This window comes from Rosa chinensis, chromosome 2 (assembly GCF_002994745.2).
Source record: "Rosa chinensis cultivar Old Blush chromosome 2, RchiOBHm-V2, whole genome shotgun sequence".
NCBI classification, from domain to species: domain Eukaryota; kingdom Viridiplantae; phylum Streptophyta; class Magnoliopsida; order Rosales; family Rosaceae; genus Rosa; species Rosa chinensis.
The window spans coordinates 75,343,069-75,362,518 of NC_037089.1; the positions used below are offsets into that span (position 1 = coordinate 75,343,069).

General features: G+C 39.2%; 1 protein-coding gene across 2 annotated transcripts; it reads left to right on the forward strand.

Annotated features, from left to right (window-relative positions):
* Positions 1–5,251, forward strand: LOC112188769 (protein RRP6-like 3). Of its 2 annotated transcripts, none has more exons than XM_024327976.2 (12): positions 1–241; positions 326–570; positions 654–752; positions 858–941; positions 1,056–1,142; positions 1,286–1,406; positions 2,019–2,203; positions 2,690–2,728; positions 2,909–3,411; positions 3,496–3,994; positions 4,236–4,897; positions 5,002–5,251. In XM_024327976.2, exons 1-12 carry the CDS (start codon positions 16–18, stop codon positions 5,006–5,008), a joined length of 2,757 nt encoding a protein of 918 aa, XP_024183744.1. In that variant the 5' UTR covers positions 1–15; the 3' UTR covers positions 5,009–5,251. The 2 variants fall into 2 exon arrangements, with proteins under 2 accessions (XP_024183744.1, XP_024183743.1); XM_024327975.2 differs by having other exon boundaries at positions 5,031–5,251.
* Positions 5,252–19,450: the final 14,199 nt, after the last annotated feature.

Sequence of the window (19,450 nt, forward strand, 5' to 3'; positions counted from 1 at the left end):
ACCAGAAACCGAAAAATGGAGAAGAGAGAAAAGGTGAAGTTGATAGTAGCGGCGGCCCTCGCAACTCTCTCCGTCTTCTTCCTCTACCGGAGGAGACGCCGAAACTGCCCCCAAACTCACTGTTATTTACGAGACGACCCGAACAAGCCGCAGCACGGATTCAAGCGAGTCTTGGCCGACAATTCCTACTCTCCGTTCAAGCATTTCAACCCCGCCGACGACTCTAACGTCGGCGGAGCAGGTACACTCATATAGATATGATTGTCATGATTTTTTTTTTTAAATTTGATTTCGATGGAGAATGTGATGGTGAATTTGGTGATAGATAAGAATTGGAATTCGCATCCTTACGAGGCGGAGATCACGGCGGTGATGGAAAGTCCGCCGATTGAGCTGAAATGTGTGACGGAGAAGAATTTGGATTCGGAAATGAGGGAGGAGTATGTTTGGGTTGAGAATGAGACTCAGTTGAAGGAAATGGTTGAGGTTTTGAGTAAAGAGAAGATCTTTGGGGTTGATACTGAGCAGCATAGCTTAAGGTCATTTTTGGGATTTACTGCTTTGATACAGGTAAAATTGACTGGTAATTACTAATTAGTGAATTAGTGTGAGTATATTTGTGTACATATCTGATTTTGATGGTGTTTGGTTAGATTTCGACTGAGAAGGAAGATTATTTGCTGGACGCTATTGCTTTACATGACAGTATGAGCCTTTTGCAGCCGGTTTTTGCCGATGCTAGTATCTGCAAGGTAGTTATTTAGTTTAGGGAGTATAAATTGTTACTATGAATGATGGCATTGTGATTGCAGCGGTGTTGTTGTTCGGAGTTTAATGTTGGTGTATTATGTATGTAGGTGTTCCATGGGGCAGATAGTGATGTTCTCTGGCTGCAAAGGGACTTTCATATTTATGTCGTCAATATTTTTGATACTGCAAAGGTGAGCTCTTTATATCCGATTGTATTGGACCAAGTTGGGTGACAGAGGAAGAGAAGGTGGTTTGGCAGCTGAAGATCTCTTTCGTTAATTGTTTTGTATTTATTTTATTTGCAGGCTTGTGAAGTGTTGTCAAAACCGCAGAAATCACTGGCTTATTTACTTGAATCTTACTGTGGAGTTGTCACTAACAAATTGTTTCAGGTTAGACCTTGAAGCTGTCTTACTGTTGTGATTTTTGCTCCTGTTTTTTGTAATGGTCATCTTTGAGAGATGTTATAAGCATCATCTGGGGTGAAGTTATAATTAATGATTTGCTTCTTATCCATCATGAAATTGGTTTGTAGCGTGAAGACTGGAGACAACGCCCTTTGTCAATGGAAATGGTGCAATATGCTCGGACAGATGCACACTATCTCCTTTACATTGCAGGCCGTTTACTAGCTGAGTTGGATGTGCTGGATAATGGTATACTTCTTTTCTTGTTTCATAGCTTCTTTTCGGACATTTGATGTTTCACTTGTTGTGCTGGATTGATTAAATAGAAAGGACATAATTTCAACATATTAATCATGAACTTATTAGAAAGCAGAGATACCAGAACCAGTAAAAGCCAGTCTCCAGTATGCAACATTCTATGATCAAGATTGCGCTCCTGTGATTTTTTTTTTTCTCTGGAGAGTTCATGACCTTAATATGACCTTTTGGATTTATGTGACTTATGACTTGTGACTTGTTAAGATTTAACATTGGTGATGAAGTTTTAGCTTTATGTAGAGTCGATAAATGGCAATATCAACTTTGTTCAGGTGTGTTCACCCCCTTTTATCACAATAGTTAATGATGAAACATCGTAGCATCGGTGTGACACATGAATCACAGGATCAGATTCACCATCTGTGATGATAAGTTTTATTTAATCTTTTATCTGGGATAAGTGAGCTAAGCTGAAATGTAGTGCATATGTTATCCGGTATTATTTGTACCTTAGCCATGCTTTCCAGTTGATAACATGTATAAATTGTTTCCACTTTTCTCATTGTCATAGCATCAAATATTCTAAATATCTTAATGTATCAGAAAACTCTTGTCCCAATGACAAATTCCGTTTTGTTCTCGAGGCTAGTCGGCGTTCAAACATGATATGTTTGCAACTGTATACAAAAGACGTAGAAGCTTCGCCTGGAGAGTCTGCTGCTTCATCAATATTTAGCCGTCATTTAAATGGCCAAGGAGGCATTTCATCAGCATCTTATGAAATCCAGGTTTGCTTCTTTTGATGTTCTTTACGCCTAAGTTCAAGGGGTGATGACATCCAGTAAAGTATATTAATACAAAGGTCATCCACCACTTTTTATATTCATTGTTCAGTGGCCCAGGGGATTTAGGGAACTCTTCGTTCAGTAATATTAGGCTGGCATGGTAGTTTTGTTAAGACAATCCAAGACAGCTTTGAGGAATTTAGTGCTCTTACATGTTTTCAGGTGCATTTTGGATGATACAAAGAGTAGGGCTTTTGAGGGAAAATCATTTAGTCTTGGTATTGAGATGGCAGCTCTTGATGTAGCTCTATGACTGGTCTACCATGATGCTGCCAGCCTCTTTAATTTATTAAATTTAATTTATTATTGGTATATCTTCTGGACTCATGTCACTTGTATGGTAGGGTTGCACCCCCTTAGCACATTTATGATAAACTCTTATCACTTATTAACTACATTCTCATGCAAAAGTTTATGATTTGGTTTCAGAATTCTGTGAGACGACTTTGTGCATGGAGAGATTTGATGGTTAGTATTACTTTTTCTTGAAGTTTGACTACCACGAATGACGCTGAATCTTTATATATAGATATTCAAACTCTGTTGGTCACTTATAGAAATGAAAATGATGAATGTATACAAATGGTCTTTTTGAAAATCTCTTTTGTTGTACACATAATAATCATGTGGCCCTTATTTCCTTTCCAGGCTCGTGTACATGATGAGAGCTTGAGATATGTAATATCAGATCAGGCTATTGTTGCCCTTGCAGAAAAAGCTCCAACTAACCCTGCAGACATGTTAACCACCATTGCAGAAGCTGATGATAATGTGGATTCAAGTTTCAATTCTGGCCTCTCATCTCCCTCTCCTGTGGTCTGCAGTCATTTGAATGATTTTTATTATCTGCTCCAGAAGAAAGTAGGCAATCCTGATGATCTCTTACCCATGATTCTTCAGAACTGCCTGGGTCAAAAAGGGAGTTGCCCACTGTCTGTCTTCAACTATGCTTTACTGGTTAATTATAATATGAAAGTACCACTGGTTTCTAAACAAAATGGGGTCAGAAATCCAAAGCAAGTCGGTCGAATGGCTTCGCGAAAGCTGTTTGTTCAAAAATTTTCCTGCAAATCCCCAGTTTATCATAATTGCAGGATCTATGCAAATGATGGGCGTTTGCTGTGTTACTGTGACCGCAGAAAGCTTGAATGGTTAGCAATCATATATTCTCATATCTCTTTACAGCTTTTACCACAAAATGTGTATTTGACATGGTCAATGCTGTGTTCTTATAGGTATCTTCATCGGAATTTGGCTAAACTTGTTGAGGACAATCCACCTGGAATTATGCTTCTTTTTGAGCCCAAAGGCCGTCCAGAAGATGAAGGCAATGATTTCTACATTCAAAGTAAGAAAAATATGTGTGTTGGCTGCGGTGAAAGAAATCATTACTTACGGTACCGAATTATTCCCTCATGCTACAGAATGCACTTCCCTGAACATTTGAAAAGCCACCGTTCTCATGATATTGTCCTACTATGCGTGGACTGTCACGAAATTGCTCATGCCGCTGCAGAGAAGTATAAAAGAAAGATTGCTGCAGAATTTGGGATTCCACTTTTTGTTCGTAAAGTGGTTGATTCACAACAAGCTCAATCTTTATCTGGGGCATCTGTGCCTGCAACAAATGTTGAGGAAGCAGGTGTATCTCCTTTACAGTTGCGAACTGCTGCTATGGCCCTTTTGCGCCATGGATCAACAATGCCATCCAAGCGCCGTGAGGAACTGACAGAGGTACACAGACACACACATATATGTGGATCTTCATTTTTGCAAAATTATCACCAACGTAGATCAGGTTTCTGTAGTTTAATAAAGCAAACATGAAGCCAAATATTACAACTCTTGCATTGATCTCAGCATTCATATTACCATGATTATGATGAGGTCTCTGTACTGTTCCTGTTATTAAAATTCTCTTCTCCTGTTTATTTTAGGGGTTATGTATGTATGAATACAAATTTCCACTTTGCAGATTGTTATGACATTTTATGGAGGGAGGCAAATCTCTGAGGAAGATTTAGAAAAGGCTTTGCTTGTTGGGATGACTCCTCATGAGAAAAGACGACTTCAGAAGAAGAAAGGGTTTTCTTTTCAACATTCTAGAGGGAGTATTTCTTCAGATGCAGAGGAGAAAATTACTGTTAACATGTCCACATCTGCCACTCCAGATGCTTCAGAAGTTGATACTGTACATGAATCTTGCACCAATGAAGCCAAAGCATCTATGATAAACCAAGATGAAGATGTTTTCACAGTGAAGGATGCTGATTTAGGCAACTCCGCTTTAGATTTGAGGATTGGGGAAAAAGCATCTCCAAGCAATGAGAAGAACATGAGTTCAGAGATAACCAGAGTGTCCGATACTACACTTGTTTCTGTTGTAAATGGTGATGGTATTTATGACCGTAGAAGTACACCAAATGGATCAGTAGACTTCCGTTCTACTTCCAAACGTAATCATAAATCAAAACACTCCCTCTTAGGACATGGTCCACATGGAAGTCAAGTTGTGGATCATCTGTTAAAGGAATCTGGAGAAGATGGTATTAATCAGTTCTGTCAAAGGTGGAGACAAGTATTTGTTGAAACTGTTCATCCCCGTTTTTTACCTGCGGGCTGGGATATTACACACAGGTACATACTTAAACCTAAGATGATAGCAATGAATAAGTGATGATTCTCAACTGTTTTATTCATGATTCTGTTTAGCTTCTGAAGTTTTGTTTATCTGTGCCAAGGGTTTGATTATGGGCACTGTTTTTTCCAGTGGTAGGAGGGATTTTGGAGAATTTAGCGTCTACAATCCTACCAAGAAAGCTTCTGCTGTTACTTCAAGTTTTTGAATCAATGGTGCAGTTGCAGACGGCATTGCATGCTGTTCATGCTAATCGTATTCAATAGAAATTCATTGCTCTTCCTTGTATCTTAGTGATTTATTGTAACTTTTCTTTTCTATTAGACAAATAGAATAGAGTAATTTTATTCATACATTCCTACTTGCTTAAGACCTCTAGTTGTCCAAAAACCCTTCGAAATAGAACGTGCCTCACACACCTAGGTAAAAGAGAAAAACCCGACAGAGTGTGTTATCTCCCGGTCGAACACGGCTGGCGGTCTCGCCGCTGCGTTTCGGCCCGGGAAAGGATTGATGATGTGGAGATGGAGTGGGCTTTCAGGGCGGCAGTGTGGTCCAGAGAGGGTGGCTGGTTCTCCGGTTTCGGGCCGCACGGATCGAACTCGATCTGTCTCTCTCAGATCTGGGGCGAAGGCACGGGTGCAGCAGCGACGGACTTCAGCTTTCCAGTGGTGGTTTCTGGCATCATCGATCCTGCGTGGGTTGTGGCTGTGGTGATTCAGATCAGATCGAGGCTGTGGAGATCTCGAATGGGATCTGCCTCTGCTTTGGTTTGGGATTGTTTTATGGCCGTTTGCCTGGTGTAGGAGCTGGCTACAATGTGACAAGGCGGTGAAGTAGCGAAGGGATTCGGCGCAACGGCGTATTGTTGCGGGGCGACGGCGTGATGGCAACGGGGCTCACTGGCGGTGGGAATGGATGCATGCTGCGCTTGGTTTTGGCTGTGGGAGGTGGTGTTTGGGCCGGGTCGTTGTTCTTGGGTCTCTCTGGTGGTCTTTGGTTTCTGGTTGCTTAGGTTTTCTTTGTTTGTTTTTAGTTGTTGTCTTGGTGAAAATAAGTCCCTCCTCTTGTAAGTGAGGGTTTGGGGTTGGTTGTTTCTGTGTCGTGTCAATGCCATTGTTTTGGTGTCATGGTCGGTCTGCTGTGTCTTGGTCTGGTCTTTTGTCGGTACTTTCTGGTTATCAATGTGATGGTGAATCACCCTTACACGTGTTCTGGCTGTTTAGAGACGCGGTGTCCGAACGAGTGAAAACATTTCATCGTAATGTTGGTGGTTGGGTTGTATCGGTACAGGTTTGGTTGGTACTCATTGTAGCTCGCGGGTATGGGCATAGAATTTAGTTAAGGGTTGGGCCTCTTTGGCTCATAGATGTCACTTATGGTGACGGTCCCGTAACTATGGATCTAATGCTTTGTAATCTTTTTGGTTATTAATGGAATTTTCATCTACTAAAAAAAAAAATACACAGCCCTCTTTTTGTAAATTTTTAAATTTATATTTTTCCCCCGTTTTCTAACAAACAAGAAAACTCTCACTTTCCACCTCTTCCTGCTATAATCTAGGCAGTTGCCTAGACTCAAATTTTCAAACTTTTTATGAAGCATCAAGCTTTGGAGGATATTTGGCCTGTAATAATGGCCGCAGAATGGCAAAATAAAAGGAAGAATACAACACTCAGGAAGAAGATGAATAGAGTCCTCTTTTCTTTGAAAAAGCTTTACACCAATACGACACTGTTCAGAGGTATGCACATTTAAAAAAAATGACGTGCCAACTGCCAACAGCATCGTTTAGCTTATAAGACCATCTCCAATGGAGTAGTCTTTTTCCACTTGGACAACTGAACGGCTACTTTTGACATTTTTGTTTACTCCAATCCATGTGCCATTTCTGACGTGGTCTGATGTGGCAAAAGACAGATTAGGAAGCCTGTCAAATTTGACAGACCAAAGGCAAACTGTCTTTTATTTTTTTTATTCTCTCTTCTCTCTTCTCTCTCCTCTCTCCTCTCTCCTCTCTCCTCTCTCCTCTCTTCTTCTGTCTTTTATCTTCTCTCTTTCCTCATCTCTCTCGTTCATCTCTTCATACCCATTATCTACTATCCAGACCAACGCAAAATCAAGAAGGAGAAGAAGAAAGAGATTTCAACAACACCCTCTTCCTAATTTCTTGGGTTTTCCAAGAATAGCAAAAAAGACAAAGAACAAATGTTTTCCCCAATCTATTAAAGCCCTAATTCTATCCCCAAAATTTCTTCTCTTTCTCTGATTATCTGGGATTAATGGCCCGCTCGCAAATCCACGGGCAGCAAAGCCATGAGGAAGCAACTCGCCAACAAAATTGCTCAACTTCGGGTTTTCCGGCGAAGTTCCTACAATTTTCGGGTCTGCGGAGCCGCTGTCCTCCTTGGTCGTCCTATGCTACTGGGTTCGTCTTCGACCTCCTAGAGCATGGATTGGCACCTGGTGGAGCTTGATTCCTTGAGTGGGTTGAATTGGTGAGTTGTGGTATACGCTGCCACTAGGGTATTTCCTTTTAGATTTTGAGAGGGATTGGGTTTCAGAGAAGAAGAAGAGCGAAGACCTGAAGAGAAAAAGAAGAAAGAGAAAAATAGTTTTCTTTTTTGTATAAAATATTTCAAAAAATAATAAAATAATATTTAAATATAACTAATCCATTGGACAAAAAAATTGTCAAAAATGACTCCGACACGTCATCAGTCAAATTCGAATTTGACATAAGTTTTTTAACCAACCCATTGGAGATGCTCTAACGCAACATTCTAATGATCTCTGTCTTTCACATTCTTTTGTTTTGTGGTTCACTAGCTAGTGGACCACAAACCTTTGTGAATTACTTTCTAATATTAACTCAAACTATCTTAAAGCCATTCAAATTACTATGAATTTCGCATTAGTGAATTCCATCAATTTTCAGGCTTGAACATTTTTGGGGTTGACAATCAAATTCATGATTTGGTAAGACTATATTCACTTCTTAAATATTTTTGTCATCTTTTTTTCCTATCATTTAGGCATTGAATTAATAATGCTTAAATTTGATAAGAATTTAGTTGTCTACTTCATGTTAACGATCCATCAATTAGTTTCTTTTTCTAAGTAACTTATATTGTTTTTTTTTTATTGGGGGAGGTTAGCGTTAGAAAGTTAGCAACACACACACACCCTTCGGGAGGTATCCCAGCAGAGCCGGACTAATCCATTCCGAACGCCACAGGGCATTAAGCACCCATTAGGGGGCCAGCAAGGCCTCATGGGGATTCGAAAGCCAGAGACATGGGGGTTCCAGACTGGGACCTTCTACCACCCCACTATCCCTAGTGGTTAGTAACTTGTATTGTTTTTATTTTTTATCTTTTATTCATTGATCTAATGGACAAAAGGATTAAACCTTTGTATTTTCCATTGTGAGGTAAACCCTTACTGAATATGACTTTCCAAAAAGGGAATACACTAGGAATATTTATTCATGATTTCCCACCGTAAGCTATATTTCATACGCCATTTTCTAAATCCAGCTTGTTTTTGGCCACTAAACAACTATTAGATTTCTAAATCTTTTGCACAAAAAGCTATTAAAAAAAAAAAAAAAAAAAAAAAAAAAAAAAACACTCATGAATTGAGTTATATAAAAATTAATTTTCAAATCTCCTACAAAAATCTAATAATTATGTACTAAATTAAATATGCTAAATATTGGTTATTACTCTGTAGTTTAAGTTTGAAATCAATTCAGTTCCTGAACTTTCAATTTCATCAAAAACACCTGTGAGTTATCAAATCTCGTCTAATAAGTCATTTCGTCAATCATTCATTAATTGGAACCGCTAAATCACTGACGAGGCATGCCATGTCAAATCATATGGGCCCCATCTGTCAGGCAAAATATTAAAATTACCCCTGCCTCTATTCTACCTAGAAACCCAATTACAGCTCCCATTTCATGACGTTATCTCGTAACACAATCCCAAATCGAGAAAAATTGAACAAGAACTAGTCATTGATTTGATAGAAACTAACAGATTATTATTCCATCACAACAATCCAATTATCCAGCTTAGCTCCATCACTTGTTGTCTCTATCCTCTGCTCTCCGCCACTAATCACCTCAGAACACGTAACCAAGCCTCCAACTCAATTTCACCACGTAACTTAAAATTGGCTAATACGACAACCTCTTTCTAATTAAATTGGATAATAAAGCCACCCAGTTCAGTGTTTAGCTTAAGCCCACACACGATTCTAAAAACAAAGCTTTGAATCCTACTAGTTCTGCCCTGGATTCTCGAAACCCAGAACCCACTTTGAATTCTTCTTCTTCAAGACAAAGCATTTCTTCCATTCAATCCAAGCCTGAATCCCTAAACCAAAAACAAATCCTAAAACCCGACTCAAACCCACAACCAGCTTTGAATCCCTTTTATCCTATAAATACTCGTAGGTGAGCACCCTCTAGCGAAAAAAAAACAAAAAGCTTTGAAGCAGAGGCTCATAGGGAGCACATATATATATATATATATATATATATATATTTCTGGATACCCAGAAATTTGATTTGGGCACCATGGTTCTCCTTCTTCAAAGCAAAGGTGGACACCTATCCTCCTTCCTCAACGAATCGAACTCTTTTCCGTCAAATAGCACGCAATCACTTCTTCTCCCCTTGCTGAACCACTGAGCGGTTTTTAGTCCCAGCAACCTGCTGCAGTCCATAAACTGGATGAGTCTCTCCCTCATCTTCGCTGACTCCCAGAGAAACTAGGTCATCTTCATCAGCTCAAAAATTTTGAATTCTCAGATTCATCACCGACAACCGCCGAACATCTTGAAGTGTGTTGGAAGAAGTTGCTTGAGTTTAGGACTGTTGGAATAAAGACCTATTCTTCATGGTTTGTTAGAGTTGTTTTAGTTATTTTGAATTATTCTTGTTATCAGAATCACTAAGCGGAGTATGTGCTATGTGGGCTGCAATTTCTCATTCTTGTTAGATGTAAGGTTTTATAAAGCCAAGAGCTGTTTCAATAAAGTATATATCATTCACACCAATTGTTTGTGTGCTTGAATTATTCTTATTACCTTACAATTTGGTATCAAAGCCCCACTGGGCCTGTAGAAAAGAAGCAGCAGTCTTCGAGTGATCAAATACTGAGAGAATGAGTGAAGACAAGACTCTGACGAAGATCCCTCACTTCGATGGTCATTATGACCACTGGAGTGAACTGATGGAGAATTTGCTTAGGGCAAAGGGTCTTTGGAGCTTAGTGGAGAATGGCTTTGAAGAGCCAAAAGAAGGGACGATGCTGACTGAGGCTCAACAGACACAGCTTGACGATGTCAGAACCAAGGATCACCAAGTCAAGCATTATCTCTTCCAGGCACTCAATCGAACTGTCTTTGAACAAATCTTGGACCGTCGCACAGCCAAGATTGTTTAGGACTCGATGAAGCGGAAGTTCGAAGGAAATATCAGGGTGAAGAGATCTCTTCTTAACTCACTAAGAAGAGAGTTTGAGGTTCTAGCAATGAAGAAGGATGAAACCATCACTGAGTATTTTTCAAGAGTGATGACGGTCTCCAACAAGATGAGGAGCAATGGAGAAGATATGCCTGACTCAAAGTTTTTTGAGAAGATCCTACGAACCCTAATTGAGAGGTTTACATATGTTGTAGTGTCCATCGAATAATCAAAGGATACTGACAACATGTCCATCGATGAATTGCAGAGTTCATTGGTGGTGCATTAACAGAAATTTCGAAGGATGAGGATCAAGTTCTGAAGGTAGAGGACCAGACTGGAACGAGAGTCAGAGGAAGAACACCTCCCAGAGGCAGGGGAAGAGGAAGAGGAAGAACAACTTTCAACAAAGCAACTGTTGAATGTTATAAGTGTCACAACTTAGGACATTTTCAATATGAATGTCTAAAGTGGAACAAGGAGGCAAATTATGCAGAATTAGAAGAGGAAGATGAGCTGTTATTAATGGCGTATGTGGAGCTACATGAAGCAAAGAGAAGTGATGCGTGGTTTATAGACTCTGGATGCTCAAATCATATGTGTGGGAATCAAGGTATATTTACAAGTTTGGATACAACATTTTCACATACTGTCAAGCTTGGAAACAATAATACTAGAATAAAGGTAATTGGAAAGGGAGTTGTGAAGTTGCTTTTGAAAGGAATTAGCTATGTCATTGGTGATGTGTATTGGGTACCTGAGCTCAAGAACAACCTCTTGAGCATGGGGCAACTTCAGGAAAATGGATTGGCAGTGTTGTTCAAGGATGGTGTGTGCAGTATTTATCATCCACAGAGAGGAAAAATGGCGGAGTCCATCATGAGTGCAAACAGAATGTTTATTTTGCTAGCTGAACCACCTGTCACGGCAAAGGAAGAAAGATGTCTCCAAATTGGCACTACAGACCAGTATAAGGTCTAGCACCATCGTTATGGTCATCTTAGCTACAAAAGTATGCTTACCTTGCTATCAAATCCTCTTCAGCAGCTGGTGAATCATTCTCGGCTCCATCCACAACTTCCACTACTTCTTCTTCTTCATCTGTGTTCCCCATTGCTGGAGTTGTGAAGTTGGTTTTGAAAGGAATTAGCTATGCCATGTTTGCCATGTTTGCTTCATCTTCTTCTGACAAACCTTCACCGGAGGTGTAGTCTGCCGTCCACACAGGAGGATGTCGATTTCTGCCCTCCCCTGCTATCAAATCCTCTTCAGCAGCTGGTGAATCATTCTCGGCTCCATCCACGACTTCCATTACTTCTTCTTCTTCATCTGTGTTCCCCATTGCTTCTTCTTCTTCATCTGTATTCCTTTCAATGTTATCTCCCTATTCTAGTTCCATCAATTGCTCTTCTTCATAGCTGGCATCCCAATCCTACACACAATTTTCTTCAAAAACCACATCACGACTTACAATAATCCTTTTGGCAACTGGATCGAACATTCTGTACCCTTTGGATTCATCACTAACCCCAAGTAGTACGCAGCTCACACTTTTATCTTCAAGCTTGGTTCTCCTAGCATCTGGAATGTGGACATGTCCTAGGCCTCATCAAAAAGCCCGCGGATCAAGTGGGCCGATGGAGGCCCGTCGGCCCGGAGGGCTTTTAGCCCGGCCCGGCCCGTCAAAAAACCCGCAAAAGCCCGCCTTGGTGGGCCTAGGGCCGGCCCGCCTAAAGCCCGCAAAAACCCAGCCCGGCCCGTAAAATATTATATATATATATATATTTGTAGTTATGTGTGTGTGTTTATATATATATATATGTGTGTGTGTGTGTGTGTGTGTTTATATATATGTATATATATTTATATATGTGTGTGTGTTTATATATATGTATATATATATTTATATATGTGTGTGTGTTTATATATATAATATATATATAGAGATATATATATATGTGTGTGTGTGTGTGTGTGTTTATATATATGTATATATATATTTATATATGTGTGTGTGTTTATATATATAATATATATATATAGAGATATATATGTGTGTGTGTGTGTGTGTGTGTGTGTGTGTGTTTATATATATGTATATATATATTTATATATGTGTGTGTGTGTTTATATATATAATATATATATATAGAGATATATATATGTGTGTGTGTGTGTTTATATATATGTATATATATTTATATATGTGTGTGTTTATATATATAATATAATAATATATATAGAGAGATATATATGTATATGTGTGTGTGTGTGTGTGTGTGGAAGTTCTTATACTTCTATTATTCTATATAGAATATGTGCATATATATATATTCTACATATCGATAATCAGTTGACCAATTAGATCGGGTTCAAAACTATGGTGAAATTGACTAAATTTTTAACCACACGCATAATTTATTGTAATAAACTCATCCAACGGTCGGTTTTTCCATTTTATTTGAATTGATATGGGTTGCTCTTTGGAGTTTATGATATATAAATATAGGTTTATAAGAGTAACTAAGTTTGACCTAGTTGATCGAATTCTAAACGATAACCAAATTAGCTGAATTTTCTACAACCACCATAAAACATTACAATCTCTCAATCGAGCGGTTGGTTTTTCTGAATTCATTTTCCACTTCATGGTTGCTTTAGAATGAACCTAAACAATTTAAATGCAATGTATATGTCATACAACTTTAGGAGTAAAATTGGTATATGTCAATGTGTTTGTAATTAAAATTATATTTTTGTATCTTATGTCCAAGTACATCCATAGATGGGGTATATACAAACGTGATGTGAAAAAATAAGCACGTTTCGAGGTTGTCACGTCATTGGTCAACCAAAAAAACATATAAGTGACTACGGTTGACCAATTAGATCGGGTTCAAAACTATGGTGAAATTGACTAAATTTTTAACCACACGCATAATTTATTGTAATAAACTCATCCAACGGTCGGTTTTTCCATTTTATTTGAATTGATATGGGTTGCTCTTTGGAGTTTATGATATATAAATATAGGTTTATAAGAGTAACTAAGTTTGACCTAGTTGATCGAATTCTAAACGATAACCAAATTAGCTGAATTTTCTACAACCACCATAAAACATTACAATCTCTCAATCGAGCGGTTGGTTTTTCTGAATTCATTTTCCACTTCATGGTTGCTTTAGAATGAACCTAAACAATTTAAATGCAATGTATATGTCATACAACTTTAGGAGTAAAATTGGTATATGTCAATGTGTTTGTAATTAAAATTATATTTTTGTATCTTATGTCCAAGTACATCCATAGATGGGATATATACAAACGTGATGTGAAAAAATAAGCACGTTTCGAGGTTGTCACGCCATTGGTCAACCAAGAAAACATATAAGTGACTACGGTTGACCAATTAGATTGGGTTCAAAACTATGGTGAAATTGACTAAATTTTTAACCACACGCACAATTTATTGTAATAAACTCATCTAACGGTCGGTTTTTCCATTTTATTTGAATTGATATGGGTTGCTCTTTGGAGTGTGTGTGATATTATGTAAAATACAAAAATGATATATATGTTTTTAGAAATTAGAATGATATAAAAATAACCGTTGGATTTGGAAAGGGAATCCAATGATTCCAATCCTAATTTTCTACCGTTGGATTTGGAAAATGGAGACCACCTGTCTCACTCTCACAGTCTCACACTAGCGTATACGTATTGCCGTATTTGACCTAAAATCAAAACCCTATCTCCCTATCGCTATTTCACATTTTCACGACTTTTCTCTCTCGACTCAGGTCACTCAGCCGCTGTCTCCAACCCTCCATCCATTGCCTCCATGCCTCCGTCTCAGTCTCGACCACGGCCTCAGTCTCCGATCGACCACGACCTCAGTCCATTCTCTCATATCGACCACGGGCTCTGTCTCATTCTCTCAGATCGTCTCACTCTCACACGGCCTCCGTCTCAGTCTCGACCACGGCCTCAGTCTCCGATCGACCACGGCCTCAGTCCATTCTCTCAGATCGACCACGGGCTCTGTCTCATTCTCTCAGATCGTCTCACTCTCACACGGCCTCCGTCTCAGTCTCGACCACGGCCTCAGTCTCCGATCGACCACGGCCTCAGTCCATTCTCTCAGTCTCGACTCACTCTCACACGGCCTCCGTCTCAGTCTCGACCACGGCCTCAGTCCAGCCCTTCGACTCTGTCTCAGTCTCGACCAAGTCTTTTTCGATTGTAATGGAGCTTTGATCTGCCACTTATTAATTTTTATGTAGTTGTTGTACGTTTAATTATTTGCTTGTTTTGATTGTGATCTCTTACATTGCAGGATGAGTAAGAGCAAACAAAGGATCATCCTTGGTTTGAGAAAAATCAAAACTTTGTTTTCTGAGGTGTTAATCGAGCAGGTACTGGTTTTGTTGATGTTTTTGGTCAGTGGTTTTGTTGATGTTTTTGGTCAGTGGTTTTGTTTCACATGTGTTGTTAAGATTATAAGGAGTTATATGTGTGAAGATGATAACGGGTACCTGTGGTCTTTGGTCTTTGGTCTGAGAGTACTGGACCTTTGTTTTCTGAGGTGATAAGATGATAAAGTTCAATAAAGTTGTTGATTGTGCAATTTGTTTTTACTTTGTGCCTGATAATAACAAAGAATTACAGTCAATTACTCTGTGCCTGATAATAATAATGAATTAGATTCTTGTTTTGATTGTGATCTCTTACATTGCAGGATGAGTAAGAGCAAACAAAGGAATGGACAGTAGCATCTCTGCGAATAAGTTTTAGCTTTCTCATTCAAAACTCTCAAGTAATATCTTAACTTTGTTTATTTCCAGCTAGAAATGGATGATATTAATGCTGATAACTTGACAGAAGCTGGAGCTTCATCTATTTCTGCATCTTCTAAGAAAACTAGATCACTAGTAATGTTTGGGAGTTTTTTGAAAGGGTTCAAGTTTTAAAGCTTGAATTGGTTCATTTGAAACTGTGAGTTGCTTGCTATTACTAAAATTTGCAGATTAGATATATGTAACAGTAATAAGCATGTTCAATTTTATGCCCAAGTAGAAATAAAGCTGGAGTTTTAGGTATTCTGTGTGGTCCGTGCATTACAAATAAGTGGCTCATTTCAAGAATTTTTTGCAGGGATGTACCAATTATGCAGGGCTGCAGGCAGATTCTAAGTGTGAACCTCAATGATACCAAGTCTGAATGGAAGACAATATGCTTAATTAGATAAATTCATAGAAATTATATTAATAATTTGCTTTCGTTCTAAGTTGTAATTTGTAAATTGGGACACTTTGTATTCTGTCTTTTTATTTTAGTACATTAAAACGGGCGTGGGGATGAGCCTCCTAGTTCGGCTAGGTTCCAAACCCCTTAAAATTATAAAAGGAAAAAAATAGCATCCTTAATATGACCTGAGATGATCTAGAAGCAAGATTAGTTGAATGAGGTTGAGTAAAATTAGTTGATGTGGATGAGGCTAAATATTGCACAATAAAATGCATTATAGAAAAGCCCGGCCCGGCCCGAAAAAAGGTGGGCTACCCGACCCGGCCCGAAAAAGCCCGCAAGGCCCGCCTTATATGGACGGGCTTGGATCCGTTGATTTACAATGAAGCCCGGCCCGGCCAGGCCCGTGACTATTTAAAAATGTAATTAGGCCCGGCCCGGCCCGTTGATGAGGCCTAACATGTCCCACACATCCAAATACTCGAAAATACTCCACTAATGGCTTTTCTCCGCTTCATGCCTCCTCTGGGGTCATGTCCTTCACAGCTAAGGTAGGTGATTGATTCAAGACATGAATTGTCCACCGAACTGCCTCTGGCCAGAAAGGCTTAAGTACTTTCTTTTCTGACAACATAGCTCTCACCAAGTTCATCACAGTACGATTTTTGCTCTCGGCCACTCCATTTTGTTGTGGAGTATAAGCTGTGGTCAATTGTCTCTTCACCCCATGTTGCTTACAGAAATCATTGAACTCTACAGAGTTAAACTCTCCTCCTCTATCTGTCCTCAAGCATTTAATAGGCATTCCAATTTCTTTTTCCACAAGTATCTTGAAAAGCTTAAAGTGATAAAATGTTTCTGATTTCTCTAATAGAAAATATATCCATGCCTTTCTAGAAAAATCATCTATGAAACACAATAAGTACCTTTTCTGGCTGCTTGAAGCTGGTGTGATAGGGCCGTAAAGGTCTGCATGAACTAGTTACAGTCTCTCAGTTGCTCTCTATTTACTCTTTTTGGGAATTGGAGTCTGATGCTGCTTGCCCTTCATACATGCTTCGTAAGTGACGTTTGAAGCTACAATTTGTGGCAATCCAACCATCAGATCCTACAAGCTTTGAGGAAGCTGTCAAGAGCTCGAAATGGAGGCTGGCTATGGATGAAGAAATCAAGTCCATCGAAAGAAATCAAACCTGGCACTTAGTGGAATTACCTACTAGAGCTAAGAAGATATGAGTGAAATGGATTTACAAAACCAAGCTAAATGAGCTTGGTGAAGTCGACAAATACAAAGAAAGACTGGTGGTGAAAGGCTACTCTCAGCAACATGGAATTGATTACACAGAAGTGTATGCACCTGTGGCTAGAATGGATACAATAAGGATGATCATAGCTTTTGCGGCTCAAATAAGTCTGCGTTCTTACATGGGGAGTTGAATGAAGATGTTTTTAAGAACAGCCGAGGGGTTATGAGAAGAAAGGAAGTGAGCAGATGGTGTACAAGCTGCAAAAGGCTCTTTACGGACTAAAACAAGCACCTAGGGCTTGGTTTAGTCGAATAGAGTCCTATTTTATCAAGGAGGGTTTCTAAAGCAATACTAGTGAGCAGACACTCTTTGTCAAAATGAAGGGAGGTAAAATTCTCATTGTGAGCATTTATGTTGATGATCTTTTGTTCACAAGTGATGACGAAGAGATGTTGTGTGAGTTCAAGTGTTCTATGAAAAGGGAGTTTGACATGACAGACTTGGGTGAGATGAGATTCTTTCTTGGAATTAAGGTGCTACAAAGGTCTGATGGTGTATTTATATGCCAGAGGAAGTATGCAGCTAAAGTTTTGAGTCGATTTGGGATGGAGGATTACAATTCTGTTTGTAATCCCATTGTTCCAGGGCAGAAGATTGGTAGAGATGAAGATGGCATCAAGGTGGATGCAACTCAGTTTAAGCAGATGGTGGGGAGTCTAATGTACCTCACAACCACTGACCTGATCTCATGTTCATTGTAAGTCTCATTAGCCGTTTCATGGCAAGTCCTACAAAACTACACTTTACAGCGGCTAAGAGGGCCTTGAGGTATTTGAAAGGGACTGTGAACTATGGCGTGTTTTACAAAAAGAGAGGAGCTAGTGATTTGGTGGCCTTTACTGATAGTGATTATGTTGGGGATATGGAGGATAGCAAGAGCACTTCAGGCTATGTGTTCATGATGTGTGGAGGAGCAGTAGCTTGGTCATCAAGAAAGCAACCCATAGTCACTTTGTCAACCACGGAGGCTGAATTTGTCGCAGCTGCTGCATGTGCCTGCTAGGCTATTTGGATAGAAGGGTGCTAAAAGAGATCGGTCATTAGCAGGCAGAAGGTAATGTGGTAATGTGTGATAACACTTCAACTATAAAGCTGTCCAAGAATCCAGTTTTACATGGCTGTTCCAAGCATATAAGGGTAAGATTTCATTTTCTTAGGGATCTTACTAAAGATGGAATTGTTGAGTTATTATATTGTGGCACTCGAAACCAGCTTGCAGACCTAATGACTAAGCCTCTCAAGTTGGAAGCTTTTCAGAGACTCCGTGAAGAACTGGGAGTGTGTGTTGTTCCAGATTTGAACTAATTCTTGTCAAATGAAATGAGTTCAAGGGAGGGATTGTTGGAAGAAGTTGCTTGAGTTTAGGACTGTTGGAATAAAGACCTATTCTTCAGGGTTTGTTAGAGTTGTTTTAGTTATTTTGAATTATTCTTGTTATCAGAACCACTAAGCGGAGTATGTGCTATGTGGGCTGCAATTTCTCATTCTTGTTAGATGTAAGGCTTTATAAAGCCAAGAACTGTTTCAATAAAGGATAGATCATTCACACCAATTGTTTGTGTTCTTGAATTATTCTTGTTACCTTACAAAGTGTAGCCCAGCGGTCACACCTAATCCTCTTCTGCCCTCATTCAAAGCAAGAAGATTAGGTTTTAATTTTTCTCGATTTGGGATTGTATAACGGGATATAACGTCATGACTACTGATGTGTTGAAAAGTATTGAAAAGTATACCTTAATTGCAACAATGTGGAGTAAAGCTTCTGCTGTTACTTCAAGTTTTTGAATCAATGGTGCGGTTGCAGACAACATTGTATGTTGTTCATGCCAATCATATTCAATGCAGTTACTTCAAGTTTTTGAATCAATGGTGCAGTTGCAGACAGCATTGTATGTTGTTCATGCCAATCATATTCAATGGAGAATTCATTGCTTTTCCCTTGAAGAATTCAACATTATACAAACTACGAATTTGGAATATCCTAATAAATATTTTATCTAATTTTGAATAGCCAACAAAGCTAGTATAGCTCAGCATGTTAGAGCAAGTTCACCCGTTGGGTCACCTACTATTCACTGTTTTTTAGTGTATATTTTCATTCTCTGAGTCACGAAATACACTGTGCGCATGACCCAAGGCACTACATACACTGTAAAGGTCACCATGATAACTCAGAAAGTGATCCAGAATAACCCAGGACACGAAATACACTGTACTCATGACCTAGAATGTGAAAAAAACACTAAAAAGCAGTAAATAGTGGATGACCCGGTGACCCAACAGGTGAACTTGCTTTTAGAGCGTGGCCCATGTGGCTGTTAACCACAAGATCGGAGATGCGAACCATCCTAGCGTTTTTGGTTAATCATAAAGGACCTCTAAGTTTGGTGCAGCGACCACATGGCTACAGTGAGATGGTCACGTTTTCGTGACCAACAAGAGCAGCCATCACTATATCATAGAAAGACTTGGATATTTCATCAAATATTGTGCTATCACTATATCATAGAAAGACTTGGATA

Coding starts and splice junctions, on each gene's coding strand:
- LOC112188769 (XM_024327975.2), top strand. CDS start 16: ATGGAGAAGAGAGAAAAGGTGAAGTTGATAGTAGCGGCGGCCCTCGCA. Junction 242..325: donor CTCTAACGTCGGCGGAGCAG/GTACACTCATAT, acceptor ATTTGGTGATAG/ATAAGAATTGGAATTCGCAT. Junction 1,143..1,285: donor TCACTAACAAATTGTTTCAG/GTTAGACCTTGA, acceptor ATTGGTTTGTAG/CGTGAAGACTGGAGACAACG.